Source organism: Pseudorasbora parva, chromosome 21, assembly GCF_024679245.1.
Source record: "Pseudorasbora parva isolate DD20220531a chromosome 21, ASM2467924v1, whole genome shotgun sequence".
Taxonomy (NCBI): domain Eukaryota; kingdom Metazoa; phylum Chordata; class Actinopteri; order Cypriniformes; family Gobionidae; genus Pseudorasbora; species Pseudorasbora parva.
Genome location: NC_090192.1, coordinates 19,139,502 through 19,162,251, shown reverse-complemented (window position 1 = coordinate 19,162,251; position 22,750 = coordinate 19,139,502). Strand labels below are relative to the sequence as shown.

The 22,750-nt window shown below is 38.1% G+C and overlaps 1 protein-coding gene across 3 annotated transcripts in view; it reads left to right on the top strand.

Annotated features, from left to right (window-relative positions):
* The window catches only part of baiap2l1a (BAR/IMD domain containing adaptor protein 2 like 1a), a 31,970-nt gene that overhangs the window by 7,166 nt on the left and 2,054 nt on the right, over nt 1–22,750 (top strand). For 2 of the 3 annotated variants that reach the window (XM_067430025.1, XM_067430024.1), the window contains 9 exons: nt 6,941–7,002; nt 8,758–8,829; nt 8,913–9,047; nt 12,347–12,499; nt 12,985–13,140; nt 15,290–15,410; nt 15,634–15,847; nt 17,524–17,583; nt 17,674–17,836. In XM_067430025.1, the coding sequence (XP_067286126.1) occupies nt 6,941–7,002; nt 8,758–8,829; nt 8,913–9,047; nt 12,347–12,499; nt 12,985–13,140; nt 15,290–15,410; nt 15,634–15,847; nt 17,524–17,583; nt 17,674–17,836 (1,136 nt within the window). The remainder of the gene's footprint in view (nt 1–6,940; nt 7,003–8,757; nt 8,830–8,912; nt 9,048–12,346; nt 12,500–12,984; nt 13,141–15,289; nt 15,411–15,633; nt 15,848–17,523; nt 17,584–17,673; nt 17,837–22,750) is intronic. The other variant, XM_067430026.1, reaches the window with a different exon arrangement.

Here is a 22,750-nt window from a genome sequence, read left to right as displayed (position 1 = left end):
GTCAGAAGTGTTCACGGATGACTGGATCTGCACCTTGAAAGAGTGTTTATGGGCATGCATTTCCTCTCTCGCTCTAGTCACGCGCACCCTACCGGGAGAAGAGCCCGTACGGCCCATACAAGGCCCTTCCGCTCTTACTAACGTCAACCTGAGCCATACTCGAAAAAAACTCTCAGAAACTTGTGAGAAACCGGAAGGAGTATTTTTAACACAGAAATACTCCATCAAACGTCCAACATTAGTTTTTGAAACTTTGTCTATGTTTAGGATGGGAATCCAAGTCTTTAACAGTGTAAAAAGCTCAGTATGCATGAAACAGCATCCCCCCCCCTTTAAAGAGGTTTTCCTCCTTCCATGTACATCGTTTGAGTGCTGAAAATAGCCCTGTATAAAAGTATCAAATTATTATCAATCTTCGCCCGTGTTTCAAACTGATGCTTCGCTGTTTCTGACCACGGTTGGATTAATGGTACTCTGGATTTCTTTGGTAAAGATACAATTATGGGATAAACCAATGTACATTTGACATGCCACAACTGAATTATTTTGGACATGACCAATTTATCATCTAATGCTCAATTTTGAAATTGGACAATTAACATGTCTATGGCTGTTTTTTGGAGATATACAGCTTAATTCAGGCCCACATGCCCTCCATTGTACAATCAGGGCAGCAAAAGACAGTTTATCTGTGAGTTTTGTCTGTGTATGTGTCTGTACAAGCATAAAAGGACGTGAAAAAGAATGGAACATGGTGTACGTGTGCTGCTCTGTGTGTTTGCAAGTCTTTCGCTCGAATGGTTTAAAATCAATTGAACGTTTAAACAGACAGGACCAAAAATATGCAAATTATAAACTTTCGCTCTATGATTACATTTTGCAATTAATCTGAGAATCACGTGCACTTTGAATTATAGTGCCTTAACTGTATAGATCAACTACAATCCTATACTTGACATTAAATGACAACTCCGGCGAATTTTTAAGTTTATCTTGATCGTTATATCTTTGTGAGTACAGTCTATAGGAAAAAAAACGAACCGGATTGGTGCTTGCAACACGGAGTTATTACAGTTAATGCCCAGAGCCCCCTTGAGCTAAAACGGCAGCTATGGGGGCATAAACGTAAAGGGTGTCTTTGTGCCTCTTAACAGACACAAAATGCAATTAAAATATCTGTTCAACATGAACAGGGCCCTTACATGACAACGAGATGCGTTTAGCCACTTAGCCATTGTTTAAATTCACCTAAACAGTGTGTTAGACGGCTAGCTGTATCTCGTGCTGAAGTCTCGTGGGAACTCAGCGGTAGCCGGTAAAAAGACAGTCCAGGTGGGAAGAGCGCCGTGTGTGTAATAGGGATGGGCATTTTCCCAAAATATTGTATTCAATATTTGGGCTCATAAAAATCGAATATTTGAATATTCATTTATTTAAATTAGGTATTTTGAGAAAATGAGACGTTTTTGTTTTTTTTATCAACATGTCACCATTTCTGAACAAGCTTATGATTAGGCAATGTACACAACACGCTTAGGTTATATCTTAAAGGGGGGGGTGAAATGCTGTTTCGTGCATACTGAGCTTTATACACTGTTAAAGACTTGGATTCCCATCCTAAACATAGACAAAGTTTCAAAAACTAATGTTGGACGTTTGATGGAGTATTTCTGTGTCAAAAATACTCCTTCCGGTTTCTCACAAGTTTCGGAGAGTTTCTTTCGAGTATGGGTCTACTTGACGTTAATAGAACGGAAGGTCCTTGTATGGGCCGTACGGGCTCTTCTCCTGGTAGGGTGCGTTGGCGCGTGACTAGAGCGAGAGAGAGTAAATGCACGGGGTAACCACTGCTCTCAGCTGCAGATACAGTCCTCCGTGAAGACTTATGTCGCGCGCCGCGCTCCACTTTATTCCTATGGGTGACGTTGAGCGACTTCAACGCTTCAGCACAGCATTCCGGGAAGGCAGCGCTGCATTTGAACCGATTTGAATGCAGAAATGACGGGAAGCTTCACAACATCGCTTCAGTCGCGTCTCAAAGTGGATTTCCACGCCACTGCTGTCACAGGACTTCACCAAATCATACCAAAGAAGTGTGTTTTTGACGGAGCGGTCCCAGCGATAAAGGTTCGGTCCTGCTTTGGAAGCAGCCGGTGCGTAAATCTGCTTCAAATGTCTCTGCTATTGGCTCGTCGTGTGAGTAAACATCAGTAAACGACACGATCGCGTGCTTCGTCATTCAAATGCGCTAACGGTTACTCCATTGTTGTTCTGTATAACGTTACACTAGTCTGACTCTGACGTGCAAAACCGTTTTGCTTGCTACTTCTAAGGTCTAGTTGCATACAATAGTCCATAAACCGAATCATGTCCTCATAAACTGCTTGTAAAGACACAGAAATGTTGACAGGCCCCTAAATACAGTACATACCACAGAGACGGACGTCCTGATGTTGCCGTTTCTCCTGTTCAATTTATTTCTGCCTCAGATTTGATTGTGGATCATTATCTGTATTAGCTGAGATAGCCATTGGGTTTCTCCCCGCTTGAGGAAGTCACCGCTTTGCACTCGTCATTCTTTAGCTCCGCCCACACGATACGCCTCCAGGCGCTTGGTTTTTTCCGGAAAGACTCGGTACAGCCCATATTTCTTTTATAAATATGATAAAACTAAAGACTTTTCGGAGATATGAAGGATGCAATACCCCTTTAAGGTTTTAAAACATTAAACAGTATGTGTAAAAAAAAAAATGCCTTAAGAAAAAAAGCATTATAAGCTCAAGCAGCGCAAGCGGAAAAACACTAAGAAATCAGAGCGCGCCATGTTATTGTGCAGAACGTAACGTTATACACACACACACGAGTCGGTATATGGTTGTCGTATTTGTATTGTTTCTCATTTTCATGTTGAGAGAAACGATAATATTATTGGATGATGATATTATTATCGGGTGAGAAAACATGCCACTGACAGATGTTGCGCAGACAAAGCTAACGGTTAAGTAAAGTTTAAGTGAAGCACTTTGTGTTTTCTGTTCTTAAAGGAGTACTTCAATGCTGGGAAGATGAATCTGTATTTAAACTGGGTCCTCAATGTAGTAGAAATGTGAAATTATTTTTTAATTTGGTGCCTTCTAGACTGAGAAAAGACAAAAAATGTATTTTTGTCTCATGGGGATGAAAGACTACAATTCCCAGAATGCTTCGCTGCCCTATGAATCCATTCCCAAAGCCACCAACTTGATTACAGTGACTGAGTTAGAGAAGACATTACAATTAAAAACTGAACGTGTCTGTTCAATATAATGAGTGAGTCACCGCGCGAGTACCACAGCACTGAGCACTAACTGCACGAGTGAAAAAAATGAGCTGTGAGGTCTCGTGATGAGAGCTGAGGTAATCACGACTACACTCACAGCATACATTCACAACGCGAGTTCAGTCTGGCGCGTTTCAGTTCATGCCTTTGCAAGCTTAACTTTCATAGAAATTAATTTAAGAAGTTAGAAGACTTACATTGCTCACCATAGCTCCGTTTAAATGAGTGCCTGTAGCTGAGCTCTCCCTGCAAGCTGAGTGTAATCTCCCATCCCCCATGCGCAGATTCAAAACATGCGAAAATGGCTCCCTCTGCTGGCTGTAGTCTTTAGCCTTTGGCCAAACGTTCCTCCTATGATGCAAATATCGTCAATTTGCATCATAGAAGGAATTTTTCCAGAAATAAAATGCATAAATCTCTTGTCTCAGGGGGATATGAGGGGGGAAAGCACAATCATTTGAATATACTCCAGGGTTTCTACTGATACAAAGCCATATGCTAATCGCTGAAGTAACCCTTTAAACCCTTGATGAACTTTAAAGGAAGCATTTGTCTCGAGATCATTTTGCTATCATGAGTAATCTCGCCCTCACTCAGGGTACAGATGGGCTTAACGTTACCCGCACTTGTGAACACGGTGATGCTCTGCACATCTTCTTTCCTCAAGCCGTGTGTGCTCAAATGGAAGGATAAATAAAGTTTACATTACCTCCACAGTGGTTGCACCCGTCTTAAGCCACGAAATGGCATTTTTCTTCAACCGGCCCGGCTGTGTTGTGTCTGTGTAAGTTAGTGAAGTGTTCGCTGCAAATTTTCACAATTCGGAAAGGCACAAACACGAACCATTTCTTCTTCACTTGTGAACCCGATCGGATCATCCCTCTAGTGATGTCTGGTTCACGAATGAATCGTTCTTTTTAACCGGTTCTTTTTAGTGAACCGGGCGAACCAGTTCATCAAATCGGACTGAATCGTTCTAAATGGTTCGCGTCTCAAGCGCTGATCACACAAGTTACTTTAGTTACTCACTTTCTGACATGAGTGACAGTCCCTCCAAATAGAAATAAACTAATGTCTTGAATTATATGGTGTAACTCCACCCGTTCACTGAACTGAGTCATGTTTTGCTGAGAGATCAGATTAACTCAGCCGCTGATACTGAGCATGCGCGAGTAACTGAACGAGCAGCGGTTCTCGGATCAGCAGGACAGAATCGAAATTTTCTCGGACACGTTCAATACTGAGGACCGATGAGCAGAGTCTCTTCATACACACGATGCTCTTCTCGACTAGACTATTTTTCCAGCTACGACGGAGTTCCCACTGGACTTCAGCGCGAGACACAGCTGGCCGGCTAAAACAGGTGAATTTAAACAATGGCTAAGTGGCTAAACGCATCTCGTTGTCATGTAAGGGACCTGTTCATGTTGAACAGACATTTTAATTGCATTTTGTGTCTGTTAAGAGGCAGACTCCCTTTACGTTTATGCCCCCAAAGCTGCCGTTTTAGCTGAGGGGGGCTCTGGTTATTAACTGTAATAACTCTGCGTTGCAAGCACCAATCCAGTTAGTTTTTCTTTCTTCTATAGACTGTACTCAAAGATATAACGATCAAGATAAACGTACAAATTTGCCGGAGTTGTCCTTAAAACATTCTGTGATGTGACTATCGCTGATGCGCACATTGCGATATTGATTAAATTATATATTGTGCAGCCCTAGCTTAACCTGACAAGCCAGACCCACATCAAATGTTTGGTCTGGAAACTCACCATTGATAGGGCTTAATCCGAGGGGCGGGATAAACGGTTGTCTTTCAAACTCCCTCTGCACGGTGTGCACGCAATTGGATAGCGCTTCAACCAACCAGAGCAACGAAGGTGAAGCAGAGCTAGTTGACAGACTAAACTTTCGCCGTATCCGGTCGGCAAAACTCAGAATACATCTTCCCTTCTTATGAATGACTTCAGTGCCGTTCTTTTCTCAGAGAAAAGCTTAACTCCAAGTCTTCCAGAGTCGCGGTCAAAGCTGATTCGAAAGACCGCCGTTCTCCAGCTTCTGTGTTTACTAGAAGCACGCACCTGCAACTCGGCCGTCATTATGTTAAGCCCCGCCCACCGACTCTATACACGATGTGATTGGCCTGACCAGAGTTTGGGTTTTACAGCTCCGAAGTGTATTGAGAGTTGCTAGATGACACTTGTGGCAGATTACATTTGCTGCCGCTAGGGTGCGTCTAGATTTCTAGGCTAGCCCTAGCTGGCAGGGGGATGACAATACCAACAAATTTGACCGGAATCTGGAGCTAATGGGAAAAAAAGCAATTGTTTGCTGAGATAGTTAGTGTGCAATCTGCTGGTGACATGATGGAACATCCTCTAGATCAGGGTTTTTTTTAAACTGGGGTCCTCCATAAGGTTCTAAGGGGTCCCCAGAAACTTTCAGAGAATAAAAAGAGAAAAACTGAATATAGTCTACTGAATATTCTAAATGTGTTACATTTCTAAATGTTTCTCTGCTGTATACATTCCAGAATTGTATGTTTGCTCTGTATCTTTAGTGGGTTTTACTCACCATAGTCCCCTTTATCTCGCTCACTGGGGTTGTAAGGCAGTATTTTTACGCAAGCTGCTTACATACATTTATTGTGAAAGTTGCTTATTCTTCTTTAGGTTTATACATCCAACATTAATAGCCGATTTAAGTTTGGAAACAATATGTTGTATTTATAATGACACACTTACTATTTTACAGTTTAAATATTTATTTATTTATTTATTTACATAAAAATAGATTTTAGGAAAGGGGTCCATTAAGGTTCATCATATTTGGGGGTCCTTGGCATCATTAAGTTTGAAAACCCCTGCTCTAGATGGCCAGGTCCAGTGTACGGCTCTGGTCACGTCACAGCAACAAAAAAAAAAAACAACAAAAAAATCATTGTTCGAAATATCTTCATTTGATGCAATTATCTATTGTAGACTGAATATTGTAAATAATCTGAAATCAGCATGATGCATGGTTCAAATCCCATTTTATCCATAATATGACATATTTGTGAAATGGGATAATCATTGTGAAAAATTGTAGGATTGGGAACTGATTTGATCAAGAAGAAGAAAAAGAGGAAGACAGAAAAAAATTATAAGGGGCACATTTTGATTTGATTGCAAATACAATCGAAAAACTTGTAAAAGTTCATTTTACTGAAAATTATTCTCCATTTAGACTTTTTCCATTGGCAGGGATGCCCTGTAACCTTTGTAAGGTTGTGCTACGTCCCTGCGGTTGTGGAAACAGAGCAGGTGCTGACACTCTCAGTACAAAGACTGCATTTACTGACTCCCTCCACTGACCTTACCATGCTAATGATGCTTTTATAACTGCCAGATGAGTGATAATACTGCAGCTCACTTTAGATTGTTTGCTCTAGGGTTTGTTTTTATGAGCAACACTAATGGAGCAAGATGAAATGACACTGATCATACTGAGTAAGAGAGATGCATGCTAAAGGTGTAGTCATAGAGAAGCACACATGTAAATGGAAGTCTAAAGTACGACTTGATACCTCTCTGAAGGCAACTTTGAACTGTTTATCCAATGTTTCATTTTTCTTTACAGGCGTGGTGCTAATGGAGATTTCAGAAGTGCACAATAAGGTCCAGCTGGAGCTGGAGGAATCTGTAAGTATGCAAAGTTCTTTTATGAGTTCTTCTCTGGTTTATGATCTTCATGCATCACTTTTTATCTCTTATTCATCTCAAACTCCAGAAGAAGGCGAAGAACACATTTAAGTTAAAATCATAAATTAAAAATGTTTCCTGTTCAAAAGTTAGCATACCCTTTGCTCTTCATGTTGTATGTTCCCTACCCTAGCATCTGTGAATGCTTTGAGATTTTTGTTGGTTTTTGAACAGGATGATCTCTGTAAATTCAGAATTATTATTATTTACTAGGGGTTGCACCGACTAATCGACTTGTCGACCTTAATGCTCTGTGATGACGCTTTAAGCTTGACGTCGGCTAGTCGCTGGCTGTTTATCAGGATAAGCAATTTCCTGACACGCAGGCTCTGTTTTTAACAGTTAAAAATGACAAATAAATGCATATTCCATGAGCTCTCCACAAGACATGTTTGATTACCATCTGGATGCTCAAAATTGATCGGGAGAATGCACGCTTATTGTACACGTAAGTTAATCATCACGCTAAACTGCGTGCTGCATTGCAACACACACATAGCCGATCGCACATCACGCGGAGATCGCACGCGCGCCTCACACACAACCATTCAGTAGCGCAGAAATGTATTGTCAACACTGTTCTGTGATTTATCAAAAAAATAGCTTAGAAACTGAAACGTTCTAGCATATATTAACTAAAACTCACAGCTTCACTATTAGTATAGTAGAGAGACGCTGCCAGGTAGAATTAATTCACACACAATCACTCACTAATGCATTCATATACATGTAATCTTTATAGTGCTACTTTATCTTTATCTTATTCAGAACAAGCAGAAATCTGTGAGAAATATAACGATCATAAGAAAAAAGAACTGATACAAAAGCTGTCATGTAGGATTAATAACCTTATGGGCAGAGCTGTGTCATATGCCATATCAGCTGTGCTGTGCACAAGAAGACCCGAGTTCGAGTCTCAGCTCAAGGTTTATTTGTTTATTAATGATGTCATCAGCGACTAGTCGACGTCGACTCGACTTTCATCACATAAATGTCAACTTTAAAAAAATGAAAGTCATTCAACCCCTATTATTTACCCTTGTGGAATCTCAGTATGATCTTATTAATACTTTTGTTCAACAAATATGCATTAAATTGATCAAAAGTGAGCATAAAGATAGTCATAGAAAGATGTCTGTTTCTAATATATGCTGTTCTTTTGAACTTTTCTATTCATCAATACAAAAACACAATACATCATAAAAACAAAACAAAATAAAATATATATTTTTATGAAAAACATATTTGTGTTAAAAACTGTGAGCATAACTGTAGCAGGCAATGCTATTGGAGGAAACCTTTAGGGCATGAACTTTGTGTATTTGTAACTTCAAACTATTTTGTAGTCACATGATTTAACATTATAAATCATACAATCATGATTTGCCTTAGGGTGTGTGTGTGTGTGTGTGTGTGTTGAACTTATCTGTGGTATGTGCCTGTATTAAGAGGTGAACTTCTGCTCTCTTTATTTTAAGAGCATTTTTTCCTCCAAAACCATTTTTATCAAATGATCTTGGGTATTCAAACTCGCAGCGGTATAAATATTTAACCACTGAAGCTGATAAGATAACTTTTTGTTAGAATTCTATACAGTCCTGTTATCATAGTATTGGAATGATTTTGTGCAGTTTGATTTATATTGATTTTTATCGCTGTGATGATGATTTATCATCATTAACCTTGTTGTTACAGTTCATGAGGTTCCACAGAGAGCTCATTGCTGAACTGGAAAAGAAAACTGAAATGGATATCAAGTACATGAATGTGAGTATTGCATGTTTTTCGCCACTTTATACTTACCCGTGCAAGGACATTTCATGTATACTGTGGTATTATATTCCCTCTAGGCCACATTCAAAAGGTACCAGTCAGAACACAAATTGAAGCAAGACTTCTTAGACAAATCACAGGCTGACCTGAAGAAACTGCGCAGAAAAAGTCAAGGGAAGCATTCGTCCAAGTATGAGATCAAAGAAAATGAGGTGAGGGTTGATATATATTTTTGGTGTGAAATCTATCTATCTGGCAGCCATGTTTTCTGTCTGATAATGAAAACAAAGCTGTTCGGTTTGTAGTCCTAATGCAGGGTGTCCGCGGGGTTTTAAAAAGTATTAAAAAGTGATAAATCCAAATTGTCAAATTTAAGGCCATTAAAAGTGTTAAATGTCGTCTCAGAGGTATTATTTTTTTCCAAATTAGGTATTATTTTTTCAGACTATCAGGTGTCCTATTCTGATTGAAATTCTATCTGCGTTCGCGTTAGTTCGTTTAAATATGGGCTTTAGCATATCTGGGCACATAATCAAAGCTCTTTCGTCTCTGTCTCAACGCATGTTTGATGCTGACGTCATATTCAGTGGTCGTTCGGCATCATCTCAGAGTGCGCTCAACAGAAGGGGCTGGCTTATGTTTTATTTTACACTTGCTTCAAGGCATATCTTCAACTATCCTCATAAGAGCAATCTTAAATGATTTATATAAAGTCTAAATTGAACAAAAAGAATTGTGAGAGAATGAGGCACGATCCATCGACAGTATATAAACAGTGAGAGCCACGTGTCTGTCTGCTCTTAAAGGGACAGCAGCCAATAAAGCTTCCTGTCAGTAAAGTTAAAGAACAAAGGGAACAGAGAAAATGACTCGCTGCTCTTGACTAAATAACTTTTGTAGCTTTAGTAAGGATTCATTTATAGTTTATGCAGTGCAGACTGCATATAACTTTCATAACTTTATTATATTTCTGTATATTTCCTAACTGTTAAGACAGGAAGGGCAGGAGTAAACATGACAATTATTATGGGTTTATGTTAGCATTGTTTTAAGTTTACTTAAATTAAAAACTGTTATATTTTTGAAGCCTAATACTAAATGTAAGAAAAAAAAAATCAGTAGTTGTATTAATATCAGTAATAGGCTACTGGCCTTCATTCATAAAAAGATGCCATTTAAACAAGTATTTAAAATATACTGTCTTTATGTTGTTTCTACATTAATTTGATTAACTGTGAAATTATTATATAAAAAAATATATTAAAAACATACAAAACATTTTTTTATTGCAATTAATTGCGATTAATCACAGAAAAAAATGTGTGATTAATCTAGTTAAAGTTTTTAATTGATTGACAGCACTAGTTTTTAGTATTTTGTTAAATTCAACAACTTATCACAGTTATAGAAATGTAATATTTGGCTCAGGTTTTGTTGTTGGAAAAGAAACAATAATTTAATTGCTGAATTACCAATTATTTAATCAAATGTGTATGCAGTAATGCTTCTCCTTAACCAACCTTTGTGAATGTTGAGATCTATTTTACTGTGTCTGAATGATAATTTATTACAGATTTCCTCCTGGTGTAGATTCTAAATCTATTCTTTTTTGTATGTTATATAATTGTAAAAATCTGTGTAAATAATAGAAAGGTTGCTGATTACCACTTGCAATTCAGTGTCGTGATGGTTTTAAAAAATATTCTGAAGGTAGTAAAACAGGTATTAAAAAGTAGTAAATTTAACTTAAGGATTGCTGTATATACCCTGTAATATATGGACAAGAATTAGCATTTTTGAGCCACGGTTTCTACAATTTGTAAGTAAACATGTATGTGATTTTAATATTACTTGAACAGATATGTTCTCAAGAAAAAAATACAGTTATACCTCAATAGTGAATTTTGCAGCTAATGTGTAACCAAAAAAAATTTAGGGTGGGGACTTGGTCATTTATGTGGTCATCTTTTTAAATGAAAGACATGCACAAATTCATTTTCATAATAAGATCTATAATATGCATTCAGAAAAAAGATTAAATTTCCCTTCATGCCATTTTTTTAAAAGACTACAACTACCACAAAGATGTGTTTATATGCTTGATTAGCCAAACATTTAGTCCCTATATACAATCATTTTAACAACAACAACAAAAAATTGTGTTTATTTTGTTGGGCAAAAGGAGGAAATCTTTTCAAGTTATGTTTACTTCAGACAATATTTTACTTTTGAATACAAAATCTAAAAGCCAAAAGGAAGTTCTCAAGGAAACCCATTACAAAGGGAACGGCTCTATTCAATTTATTTTCTGGCTCAATGTCAGGAACATGATTTGATACTTAATGCACTCATTCTACTGGGGTGGGCTCTTTTAATACGCAGTTTGAATAGCTCACCATTGTGTTCCTCCTTTCAAAGGCGTATTGTTTAATTGAGCGGTTAGCAATGGAAACCTTTTTTTATGGAATGTGTTTGCTTCTGAGTTTCTTTTCTGACATGTTTGAAGGAAAATTGAACTGAGCTGCAGCTGAGTTTAACAAAGCATCAACCACAATAATGTAAATTGTTTTAAGAGTCAAACATTTCCATTAAAATCCTTTTTAAGTCAGTGTGACATTTGTATTGGCTTTGCAAATCAAATAAATATAAAACTTGAAATTGCCATTGTAAACACGGTATCAAACTTAAAGCGCAGACGTGTGGTGTGGTGTTGTTGCATTTTGGGTTCAGACCAGAGTTTGAGTGCTTTCTTCGTCCAATTCCCCTCTCCCATGATTTCCTTTCTGTCTTCCTACTGTCCTATATAAAATTAAAGCAAAAACCTTTTTGGTGGGAGCAGATGAAGTACATTTAAAAACTTGTTTCCTGCTAGTATGTATCATGCAAGTCACGGAAGTATATACGTCATGAGTTGGTGAAATGTGATTCACCTTAGTAATGACTAGAATCTTATCCAAAAATCATGTCAGATCATGTCCCTCACAAAACCCACCGAATCATCATATCATCATTTCATATAGCCATGAAGTCATATATATTCGTATTGCACTGAGTGGGACTTTCGTGTCCAGGCATGATCTGTGAACGATTCTGAAAACAACTCCAAGGAAACAAGCAACATTCACGGTCACTATGACAACTTGCACAGAACTACTGTATAATAGAGAGGGAAATCCTGTGAAGAAGAACAGAGCTCTGTTTCTAGTGTCATTTTCACAGGTCTGCTGGGTAACAGCTCTGTTCTATAAAAGCATAGAATCCTCAGTCTGGAAAAAGAGTTACTCACAAGAAAAAAGACTGCATTAGCATAAGGTGTTGACTGTGTGGACTTCTTAAATAAGTTGATAAATCTCATTTTGTTAAATGTGATGTTTTGTTTGTATTTCTCAATGCAATCTGTCAGAAACTATGTACTTCAAGCAAGAAATCCAGTATATCTGTCCCGCTCTAGCTGACTACTATAAGTGTATCATGTGATGCAGCCATATTGAATGATTGATTTCATCTCTAGTGCGTGGAGACCATCTCATCCCGGCAGACAGACATGCAGAGGTTTATTGCAGAAGGATGTAAGGAGGCTCTGTTGGAAGAGAAAAGGAGGTTCTGTTTCTTAGTGGACAAACACTGTGCCTTCTCCTATCAGCTAGCAGCTTTCCATGACAAGGTGACCCATTAAAAATATTCAGCTTTTTAAATTCAAATATAAAACATACTGATATTGATATTAGACTTCTTGAACAAGAAGAAATGAAAATGGTACATGTACACTACCGTTGAAGAGTTTTGGTTTAGTACAATTTTATTTTAACAAAAGTTTTTTTAAATAACTTTTTTAATATGTATTTTAAAATGTAATGCATTCTTGTGATGGCAAAGCTGAACTTTCAGCCACCATTACTCTAGTCTTCCATGTCACCTTCGAAATCATTCTAATATGCTTATTTGGAGAGAAAGAAATCTAATCCATGAGAATTTTTTTTTTCAGGATCATTTGATGAAAAAACAGCTTTCATTTGAAATATAAATCTTTTGTAACATTGTCTTAACTGTTAGTTTAAACAAAACAAAAAGAACATGGTCAGTACAACATTTTGAATGGCGGTGGTTTGCATTTTTTCCTTCAAACTGAATGTACTCTTGCACCCACAGGCTAAGGAAATACTGACCGTCAAACTGCCCAGCTGGCAAGATAAGTGTACTGATGCCACCAGGGTGCCAGACACAGTCATATCCATGATTGAGGGTCTGCGGACTCCAATGTCAGTCATACCTGAGTCATCGCCTACATTGGAGCGCAGTGACCGGGTTAGTCTCACATTGCAACATGGTGTACCTCCATGATAAATGATAGTTTTTTGAGAGCCACATAGCATTCACTTTTTTAACCGTTAAATGCCTGAATGTTTTGCCAATCATTATTACATATTAGGGTCTTTAGCGACCCAGATCTATATCTAACACAGATGGATCTCTACCTGTTGCGATCATATAAAACTCTCCTGATATTAGAGTAATAATTATAGAAGAATAAAATAAGGCATATTCTGTTATTTTTTGGAGCTCGGAAGGGTTCAGTTTAAGCAGATGTTTTTTACAATCATCACTGTCCTCGTCAGCACTCATTTCCCATCTGGCTCATATTCAGCATCTGGCTCATATTCACAATCTTAAACATTTTCAACAGCTTCGAAATCAATATTTTGATCACTGACAGCTTCTTCACCAGATCCACCTTCAAGTGACAGTGGCCCTCATTTATCAATCTTGCGTAGAAACTGGTGTATGTTGGCGTAAGATTATGCTTACACTCCTCTCACCGCCTGATTTATGAAGCTGTGCGCACCTCTGCAATTCAGGTGTACGCAATACTTGCCCTTAATAAATGTGGCGGCTGAAAACGTCGTCATTAGAATAACACGCCCCTATATATTCAAGTGTCCGCCTCCCCCACACCCTCATTTTACGCCATGGACAAACAGAAGACGGCAAAGAAGCGAAACTTCTCCGACGTGGAGATCGGGCGCGCTCAATCATCTCACTACTCCACTAGTCAGGGCACTGACTAGGACATAAGTCAATGGGCTGACTCTATGATCAGTGCCCTGACTACTGAACTAGTGAGATGATTGAGACGCGTGCCATCGAGCCGATCACCAGGGAAGTGAAAAAAAAAAACTAAATTGTTTTATTTGGGAGTTTAAAGAGTGGGATTAAAGGCACCTACAAAAACAAAATATGGACCCAAATTACGAGTACTCTTAATAGTGTGGAGGTTGATAAGTGCACTCCAGCCGTTTAAATAGCTGTTTGGATGATAAATTACCATCACAATGCATTATTTTACAGCACGTTTTGAAACAATTAGCATTTAATTTCGTATCACGGCACATGTATTGGGGTGTACAATAGTGATGATGATGTGATGTGGAGTACAACCATTCATTCACATTAATAATTACATGACAATTTGTAAGATTCTTATTATTATTATGATTATTATTCTTAATGACGCTTGTTATTCAGAAGAAGAATGTCGTTTTTATTGATTTTATTATTATTTAAAAGAAGAAGGTCATTTTTATTATTTTGTCAGTCTGAATTATTTTAGTCCCAGTGCGTGCGCAGCTGCCGGGCCAGACGGGCCTGAAACGTCAGATAAAGCACACAGGCTCGCGACTGGAGGAATACATATGCCTACAAATCAAACGCTTTGGTAAAGTCACACAAATTAAAGATTGACGTTCATGTTGCACAAAAATAAACACTGAATGTTGTCGTTGTGGTTTTTAACAGTGGGTCATAATATAGCATATCTTGTCAGTGCGTTTTGTGGTGTTAGGAATTGTTTTTTTTGCGCATATTCCCACTAACTCAAACGTGCGTACACCACCTTCTGAGCTGGCGTAGGATTTGAGCGTGCCGTACGCCAACGTCCATATTGATAAATCTCAAAGTCACCGTGGGTTTGGGTGTACGCAAGGTGTACGCTGGAAATTTGGTGTACGCACTTTTGATAAATGAGGGCCAGTGACACTATTAGTTTGATTGTGTTCAGTACCTATTCTTTTGTTTTCTGAGTGAAATGTCACTTCAAAATTGTGTATTACACATTGCCACCTTGTGGAATCAAGGTGATATTCACTTATTAAAGTCTTACTTAGTCGTCAAAGATTGAATTATTGTTGTGCACAAAAAATATACTTGCACTGTCAAACACCTTGGGCATTCTTTTATAATTTTATAATGAATTGATTGAGGAATGTTAAGAAGTTGAATGTGTTACTTTAAAAAATGAATGAGGTGGAGGGTAGTGAATGATATCCCGGGTCACTAAAGACCCGAGGTATGCGTTTAAGGGTTAAGCCAAAACATAAATGAGTTTTGTTTACTTTTATTGAAAAAGGTATACTGACATTATGGTCTCTGCATTATCAATTTTTTTTTTCTTTCTCAGACCAATTCCAGTTCGATTGTTCCGCCCCCAGCCCCGTCACTCAAAGCCCACACGAGCCCACTGGCCAGCATGTTCTCCCAGGACATTCCCAAAAGCCCCATCTCATCAGAGCCCTACTCAGGCAAGCTGACAGCTCGCTCGCACTTTTATCTAATCACATTTCAGTACTTCTGCTCTCAACAATCAAGTGCACTAGTCTTTGTGTTGATGAAAACAACACAAAGACTAGAACTGAAATTTTTCAGTTTTTGAAAAATTGCTGTGATTTATTAATTTAGCTGATTACTGCCACAGCATTTCTTCAGTTACTGTCACTTAAATAGTGCTTTCTTTGAAATCATTAGATCAAGACAGTCTAGATGGAAACAGCCTGTCTAGGTCTGCATCTGTGTCTAGCGGTATGGACGTGGCCAAGAAGCACAGGGTGCAAACTATCTTCCCCCACACAGCGGGAAATAACGAGACCCTGCTGAGCTTTGATGATGGAGACATTATTACACTGCTTATCCAAGAGGAGCGGGATGGGTGGCTGTATGGAGAACTAGAACATACTGGACAGTAAGTGCTAAGAACATTCATTCGGTTTAAAATTGCTTTTCATCCTGAAAAAGATCATTTACACATCATTTACACACCCTCATGAAGTTCCAATCCAAAATAACTTTCTTCTTTAGGACAGAAAATAAGTTTTGAAAAATGTTTTTTTGTGTGTGTGTCCATAAATGAAATGATTTGTTTTGGACTCCATTGACTTCAATTATATAGGAAAAAACAGTTGAAACATTCTTTAAATATAAATTTTCTGTTCTGCAGAAAATAGGTTTGGAACAATATGAGGTACATTAAGGATGCTATAACTTTTCATTTTGTTATATTTTCTTTGTCCATGGTGACCCTTTAACTTGGATGTTAGCAACATTAGATTTTCTGAGCTGGAAATGCTGGTTCCATGCTTGTGTTTATAAGATGTACTCCTAATTTGCACAATTTGGTAAGGTATGTTCAACATGTCATCCTGTTAGAGGTGCTTACATAAGTCATTAGGGAACCAAGCACGCTTCTGCCGTAAGCCTTTTGAGGGCAGTAGATTTATTTTGGCCTTAACTTATTAGCACAAACAAAAGTGGTTCCATCAGGTAGACTTGACGAGGGCCATTTGTTCTCCTGTTATCACAGTACATTGTTTTCTTGACCTGGAAATGTGCTTCTAATGTGGGTGGTGAAACAACGGGGCAAGCTGACATTTGATCTGGCACTTTTAGAGCGAGTGTGATTTAGAAATTATTTGTAAATGAGAGTGTAGATTCTCGCTTAGCGAGATACGGCATGGATTCAGCAAGACGAGTTAATTACGCTGATTTTTCAGTATTCGCATGAATATTTTTCTTTTTTACATTAATAGTTTTTAAAGTCTGCATGAAATCAAAATTGAAACTATTTAGTTTGTTAGTGCACATTATTTTTATTGTGAAAAATTAAAAAAAAATTAAAAAATTAAAAATCTCTGCAAGTTAATCCACAGAAAAGTAGATTGATCCACTGTTCTCCTTTATCAAAAAAGCTCACAGAGACAGCTATAGAGTTCTCAGATTTCTTAATGGAATTTATAAAGTTCTAAATTTGTTAAATTTTTCTTATCAGATTTTTTTTCTTTATCTTTTTTAATAAATGACTATTTGCATTTTATTTGGTGATGCTAGTAGCTTATTAAAAACATAATTTTAAAGCTAACAGATGCATCTATTTGTTATATTAATATTTGCATGTAATCATTTATTCAAAGCAACATACAAATGACAGCATAAATGATCCTAATGCAGTGAAAGCATGTGTCTGTGCTTTGTGTGGTCTTACACTTGATTATTTAGCATAATTTAATGAGGAGCTCTGTTATCCCTGACCAGATCTGCCATTTCAGAGGTCCGAGGTCCACAGATTTTCCCTCACTACCCATTATGCTGTCACCACTATTTTGAGAAGTGAAAATGTCTTAATGCACTGACGCACTCTTGAAGGCTCGGTTCAAAGTTATCCACAGCTGGCAGTGTGACAGTTCCTAAGCAACCAAAACCAAATGAACTCTTCATACTACATGGTGTTTCAAGCCAGACAGTGGTTTCTGATTAGTCATACAACTGCTGAGGACAAAAATTTGCCTTAATGCATATGGAAATGGAGCTGGCACCCATTTTTGTTATATCATCATGATGGATATTTTTTGCTATCAATTACAGGCGGGGCTGGTTTCCCTCATCTTACTGCCGGACTTGCAACGAGCCAGTAATCGCAAACAGGTGAGTGTGCCATTTCTTTCATTTGAGAGCAAAATGATGGAATTTCAACTTAAAATTATGTTTAGACATCAATTTATGTACTTTGTTCAGCAGAGTCGAGAGCCCGTTGCGTAGCCAGAGTGTGACTGATCTTCCAGAGCAACCGGATGAAGACGAGGAGGTGGAGGAACCCGTGCTGCTGCCCCCGCCTGACTACAGTGACTCATCCAGGGACAGACCTATCAAGCCCTCCACCCCCTCTCCACAGAACACGGTAAACAACAGTGCGGTGGCAAATAGGAATGCTAAGAGCAAATTTAGTTGAAAAAGACAGAGGGGAGTATCTTTGTGTATTATCCTTTTGTGGCTAAAAAAAAAAAGAAGGCAAAGATATTCTGGGAGGTAGTCACCTGATTCAATAAGGCCTTCCTGAAATTAAACCTCTTTGTTGATTCTGGAACAACATTCCAGTCGGCCAATCAGATTTGAGGGACAAGTTTACAGTTTATGTAAAGTTAAGGCATATGGTGTAAATCAATGGTCTTCGCTATTTTTTTATAGGAGAGCCACAGTGATAGGACAAAATCAATAGGAGCGCCACTTTTAGCGCAAAGTATAAAAAGTTACATCCAATACCAATAGCATATCTGCTTATCAATCTGTCATCCCTAAACATAAAATATGCAATGCAATAAATACAAAAGGCAGATAGATAGTGGGTATGCACAATATATTTTTAATGTAATCTTTCTTTTAGGGTGCTTTCACACTTGTTTGATTGCCTGGACCGAACCCGAGTGCGATTGCTCCCCCCTCCCCCTGCCCCCACTGGACTGTGTTCATATTATATTATTTGGTGCTGGTTCGTTTGCATTATCAAAGCAGCAGCTGTTTACCTGGTTGCTTAGTAACGACAGTGTGCGTGAAGGCGGCGAAATGCATAGCTTTGCTCCCATCACTTTTATATTTTTGTTTTTTAACTGTTGGTTTTGTTAATGTAGAAAAACAAAGACAGTATATTTTAAATATTTGTTCAATGGCATATTTTTATGAATATCAATAAAACGGATATGTCTCTATGAAATATTTTCCCACCAATTTTAAACGCTGTATAGCCATTCAACATTACAGTGTAACTAAAAGCTTTTTTTAAACATTTATTTGGCTTTAAACTTCAACTTAAAAGAATCCTCTCATTAACTCATGTAATATTTTCCTGTGTCCTTCCTGTCTCACAGGTAGGAAATAGGCTACAGAAATTAAACAAAGTTATCAAACAGTCTGCACTGCATAAATTGTAAATTAAATATAGATTAATCCTTATTAAAGCTTCAAAATAGTGATTAACATTAATGACAGACAGTATGGGTGCTGTCGCTTTAAGATCCTCCGCTGCCATGCTGCCAACTGACATGCTGTCTCACACGCCTTTCTTTCTTTCTATGTGTTTTAGTTTGTTCAAATACGAAAGAGAACTGGATTCTGGCGCGCTGTCTGCTCATGATGCTGGCGCGTAACTCACGAGTTGACAATGCGTATCATATGCACATGAAAAGTCATTTTGGTGTATAAATCGCACGATAAATACAATTCACGTTTCAGAATGTTTTCAGAGTTTAGAGCAGGAAAGACAGCCAAAACCGGCAACTCCGCAGTGAGTCATGAACATAAGGGCAGAGCTAGTTTAAATGTTATATTTCCAACTTTGTAATGCCACTGTTTTGGGTATTTAAAAATACATTTTAAAAATATTAATTATTTGTAATAGAGCAGACACTTTGAGTTTTTAATGGGTTATAATATAGCCCTGCTTGTTTTTATTAAATATTTGTAGCTATTAACTGCATGATCATTTCACCGTATTATTTACTGTTTTTTTTACCTTTTAGTATCACTGTTATCCTTAAAGTTATGAACAAGTTGGTGTGTTCCAAAACAATGACAACATTTGCATTTAGGAGATATAAGCATTCAAATCTTACAGTCTCTCACTTCCCTTAAAACGAATTAAAGATTTTGATGACATCATCGCAGACTTCACCCCCTTATTAAATCTTCTGTCCAATCAAAATGCTCTCTAGAATCTATAGGCCTAAATCGACACTGCTGAAGCTGCAGCTGCGATAGGAAACAATTCAGTGTAAATATGCTTTCAGTTGAGGCGAATGAAGTCTGTTTTCGCATTAGTTTCACACAGCGCGTACTAAAGTTAGAGTACAGACATAAGAGCGCAGCACGGATCATATGTGCGAGTCATCGGACCCATTTGAATTCTGCACAGAATGCTGTATTTCAAAGTGATATGGAGGAGATTATGATGCTAAACAGTTAGAGGAAACTGGCTTTACCAAACAGAAAGGCTCTAATCAAACTGTATATTAACAAAACGCTTTTGGCTGTTTCAAAAAAAGGAGGATGAACTGCTAACAGCTGGAGCCGTTTCAGGGGAAATTACGTGACTTCAGTGGGCCTTTAATGAGTTTTTACTGATTGGATAGCAATCCGATTAAAACTGTTCCATTTACACTTTGTCACATAAATGTGTCTCCGCAAAATTAATATAAATCCGAACTTCAATTCCCGCACTGTATGCAATTTTAACTTCACATTAACGAAAGCAACGTATGCTCTGCATTTTACAGTGCCTTGCGAAAGGACGTATTCAACTTTTGCCACATTTCAGGCTTCAAACATAAATATATAAAACTGTAATTTTTTGTGAAGAATCAACAACAAGTGGGACACAATCATGAAGTGGAATGAAATGTATTGGATATTTCAAACTTTTTTAACAAATCAAAAACTGAAAAGTTGGGCGTGCAAAATTATTCGGCCCCTTTACCTTTAGTGCAGCAAACTCTCTCCAGAAGTTCAGTGAGGATCTCTGAATGATCCAATGTTGACCTAAATGACTAATGATGATAAATAGAATCCACCTGTGTAATCAAGTCTCCGTAAAAATGCACCTGCACTGTGATAGTCTCAGAGGTCCGTTTAAAGCACAGAGAGCATCATGAAGAACAAGGAACACAGGAAGCAGGTCCAAGATACTGTTATGGAGAAGTCTAAAGCCATATTTGGATACAAAAAGATTTCCCAAGCTTTAAAAATCCCAAGGAGCACTGTGCAAGCGATAATATTGAAATGGAAGGAGTATCAGACCACTGCAAATCTAACAAGACCTGGCTGTCCCTCTAAACTTTCAGCTCATACAAGGAGAAGACTGATCAGAGATGCAGCCAAGAGGCCCATGATCACTATGGGTAAATTGCAGAGATCTACAGCTGAGGTGGGAGACTCTGTCCATAGGACAACAATCAGTCGTATACTGCACAAATCTGGCCTTTATGGAAGAGTGGAGAGCAGAAAGCCATTTCTTAAAGATATCCATATAAAGTGTCGTTTAAAGTTTGCCACAAGCCACCTGGGAGACACATTAAACATGTGGAAGAAGGTGCTCTGGTCAGATGAAACCAAAATTGAACTTTTTGGCAACAATGTAAAACGTTATGTTTGGTGTAAAAGCAACACAGCTCATCACCCTGAACACACCCTCCCCACTGTCAAACATGGTGGTGGCAGCATCATGGTTTGGGCCTGCTTTTCTTCAGCAGGGACAGGGAAGATGGTTAAAATTGATGGGAAGATGGATGGAGCCAAATACAGGACCATTCTGGAAGAAAACATGATGGAGTCTGCAAAAGACCTGAGACTGGGACGGAGATTTGGCTTCCAACAAGACAATGATCCAAAACATAAAGCAAAATCTACAATGGAATGGTTCAAAAATAAACATATCCAGGTGTTAGAATGGCCAAGTCAAAGTCCAGACCTGAATCCAATCGAGAATCTGTGGAAAGAACTGAAAACTGCTGTTCACAAATGCTCTCTATCCAACCTCACTGAGCTCAAGCTGTTCTGCAAGGAGGAATGGGCAAAAATTTCAGTCTCTCGATGTGTAAAATTGGTAGAGACATACCCCAAGCAACTTACAGCTGTAATCACAGCAAAAGGTGGCGCTACAAAGTGTTAACTTAAGGGGGCCGAATAATTTTGCATGCCCAATTTTTCAGTTTTTTATTTGTTAAAAAGTTTGAAATATCCAATAAATTTCGTTCCACTTCATGATCGTGTCCCACTTGTTGTTGATTCTTCACAAAAGTTTCATATCATTATGTTTGAAGCCTGAAATGTGGCAAAAGGTCGCAAAGTTCAAGGGGGCCGAATACTTTCGCAAGGCACTGTATTTATCATCAGCTAATTTCATCAGCTAAGATGAAAGACCGCAATAGGAGAGAGAGCAGCGCCAGCATGGGTTCAATAATGTAGTTTCATTTAATTATACTACTTTGAATAAAGATAATTGTTGAGGTTCAGGATGCAACGCCAAACTTTCACTTTCATTTCCGGCCGTTTGTGCATCCTGTTAGACTATAACACACTCAGGCGTTCATTTTTTTAAACTATTTTTGGGAAGTTTTGTTTGGTCTCAAACCACCTCCAGAATTGGTTTAAAAGATTGGATTTAAATCCCTCTCAAATGTGTTTCGGAGGGCATTTCCACCTGGTCTTTTCTCAATTGGATAGCTATGACCATGTGAACTCTTCATAAATACAGTCAGATGTTCTATCATAGAAGCTCACTCTTTGGATCAACTCATACTGAAGAACATGGTCATCAAAACTTGTGGAGTTTGTGCGACTTGAGTGCTGCTGTATTAAACCAAAAGGGCTTCAAACAAATACTAAGACATTTTGAAATTCATGTACATTTTTAAATAAACCTTCTACTATATAATTTGTCATGAAAAAATGCATTCAATTGGCAAATAATAAGTATTTTTAGTAGTAGTTTCTTTTGGACCCCACTCTATTTTTTCAGTTATACATTAGGCTTTAAATCGTACAAATTAGATCTACATAAGTGGCAAGAACGGATTATAAGACCTGCAATAATGTAACCTTTGTTGTTTGCCAAGGGGCCTAGGGAGAGGTTGAAAAATGCTTTGCATTGCTATCATTGTGAAAAATAAAAAGACATCTGAAAAATGCTCCCAACCTGGTTTTCTCATTGTTAGGAACATTGGAAACTGTTAGAGCTGCACTATATTAACTGATGGTAAACCATATTTGAGTATCTGGCTCCCTCTCCTGAAGGACCTCAAGACACATGTACATCCTCAGGGCA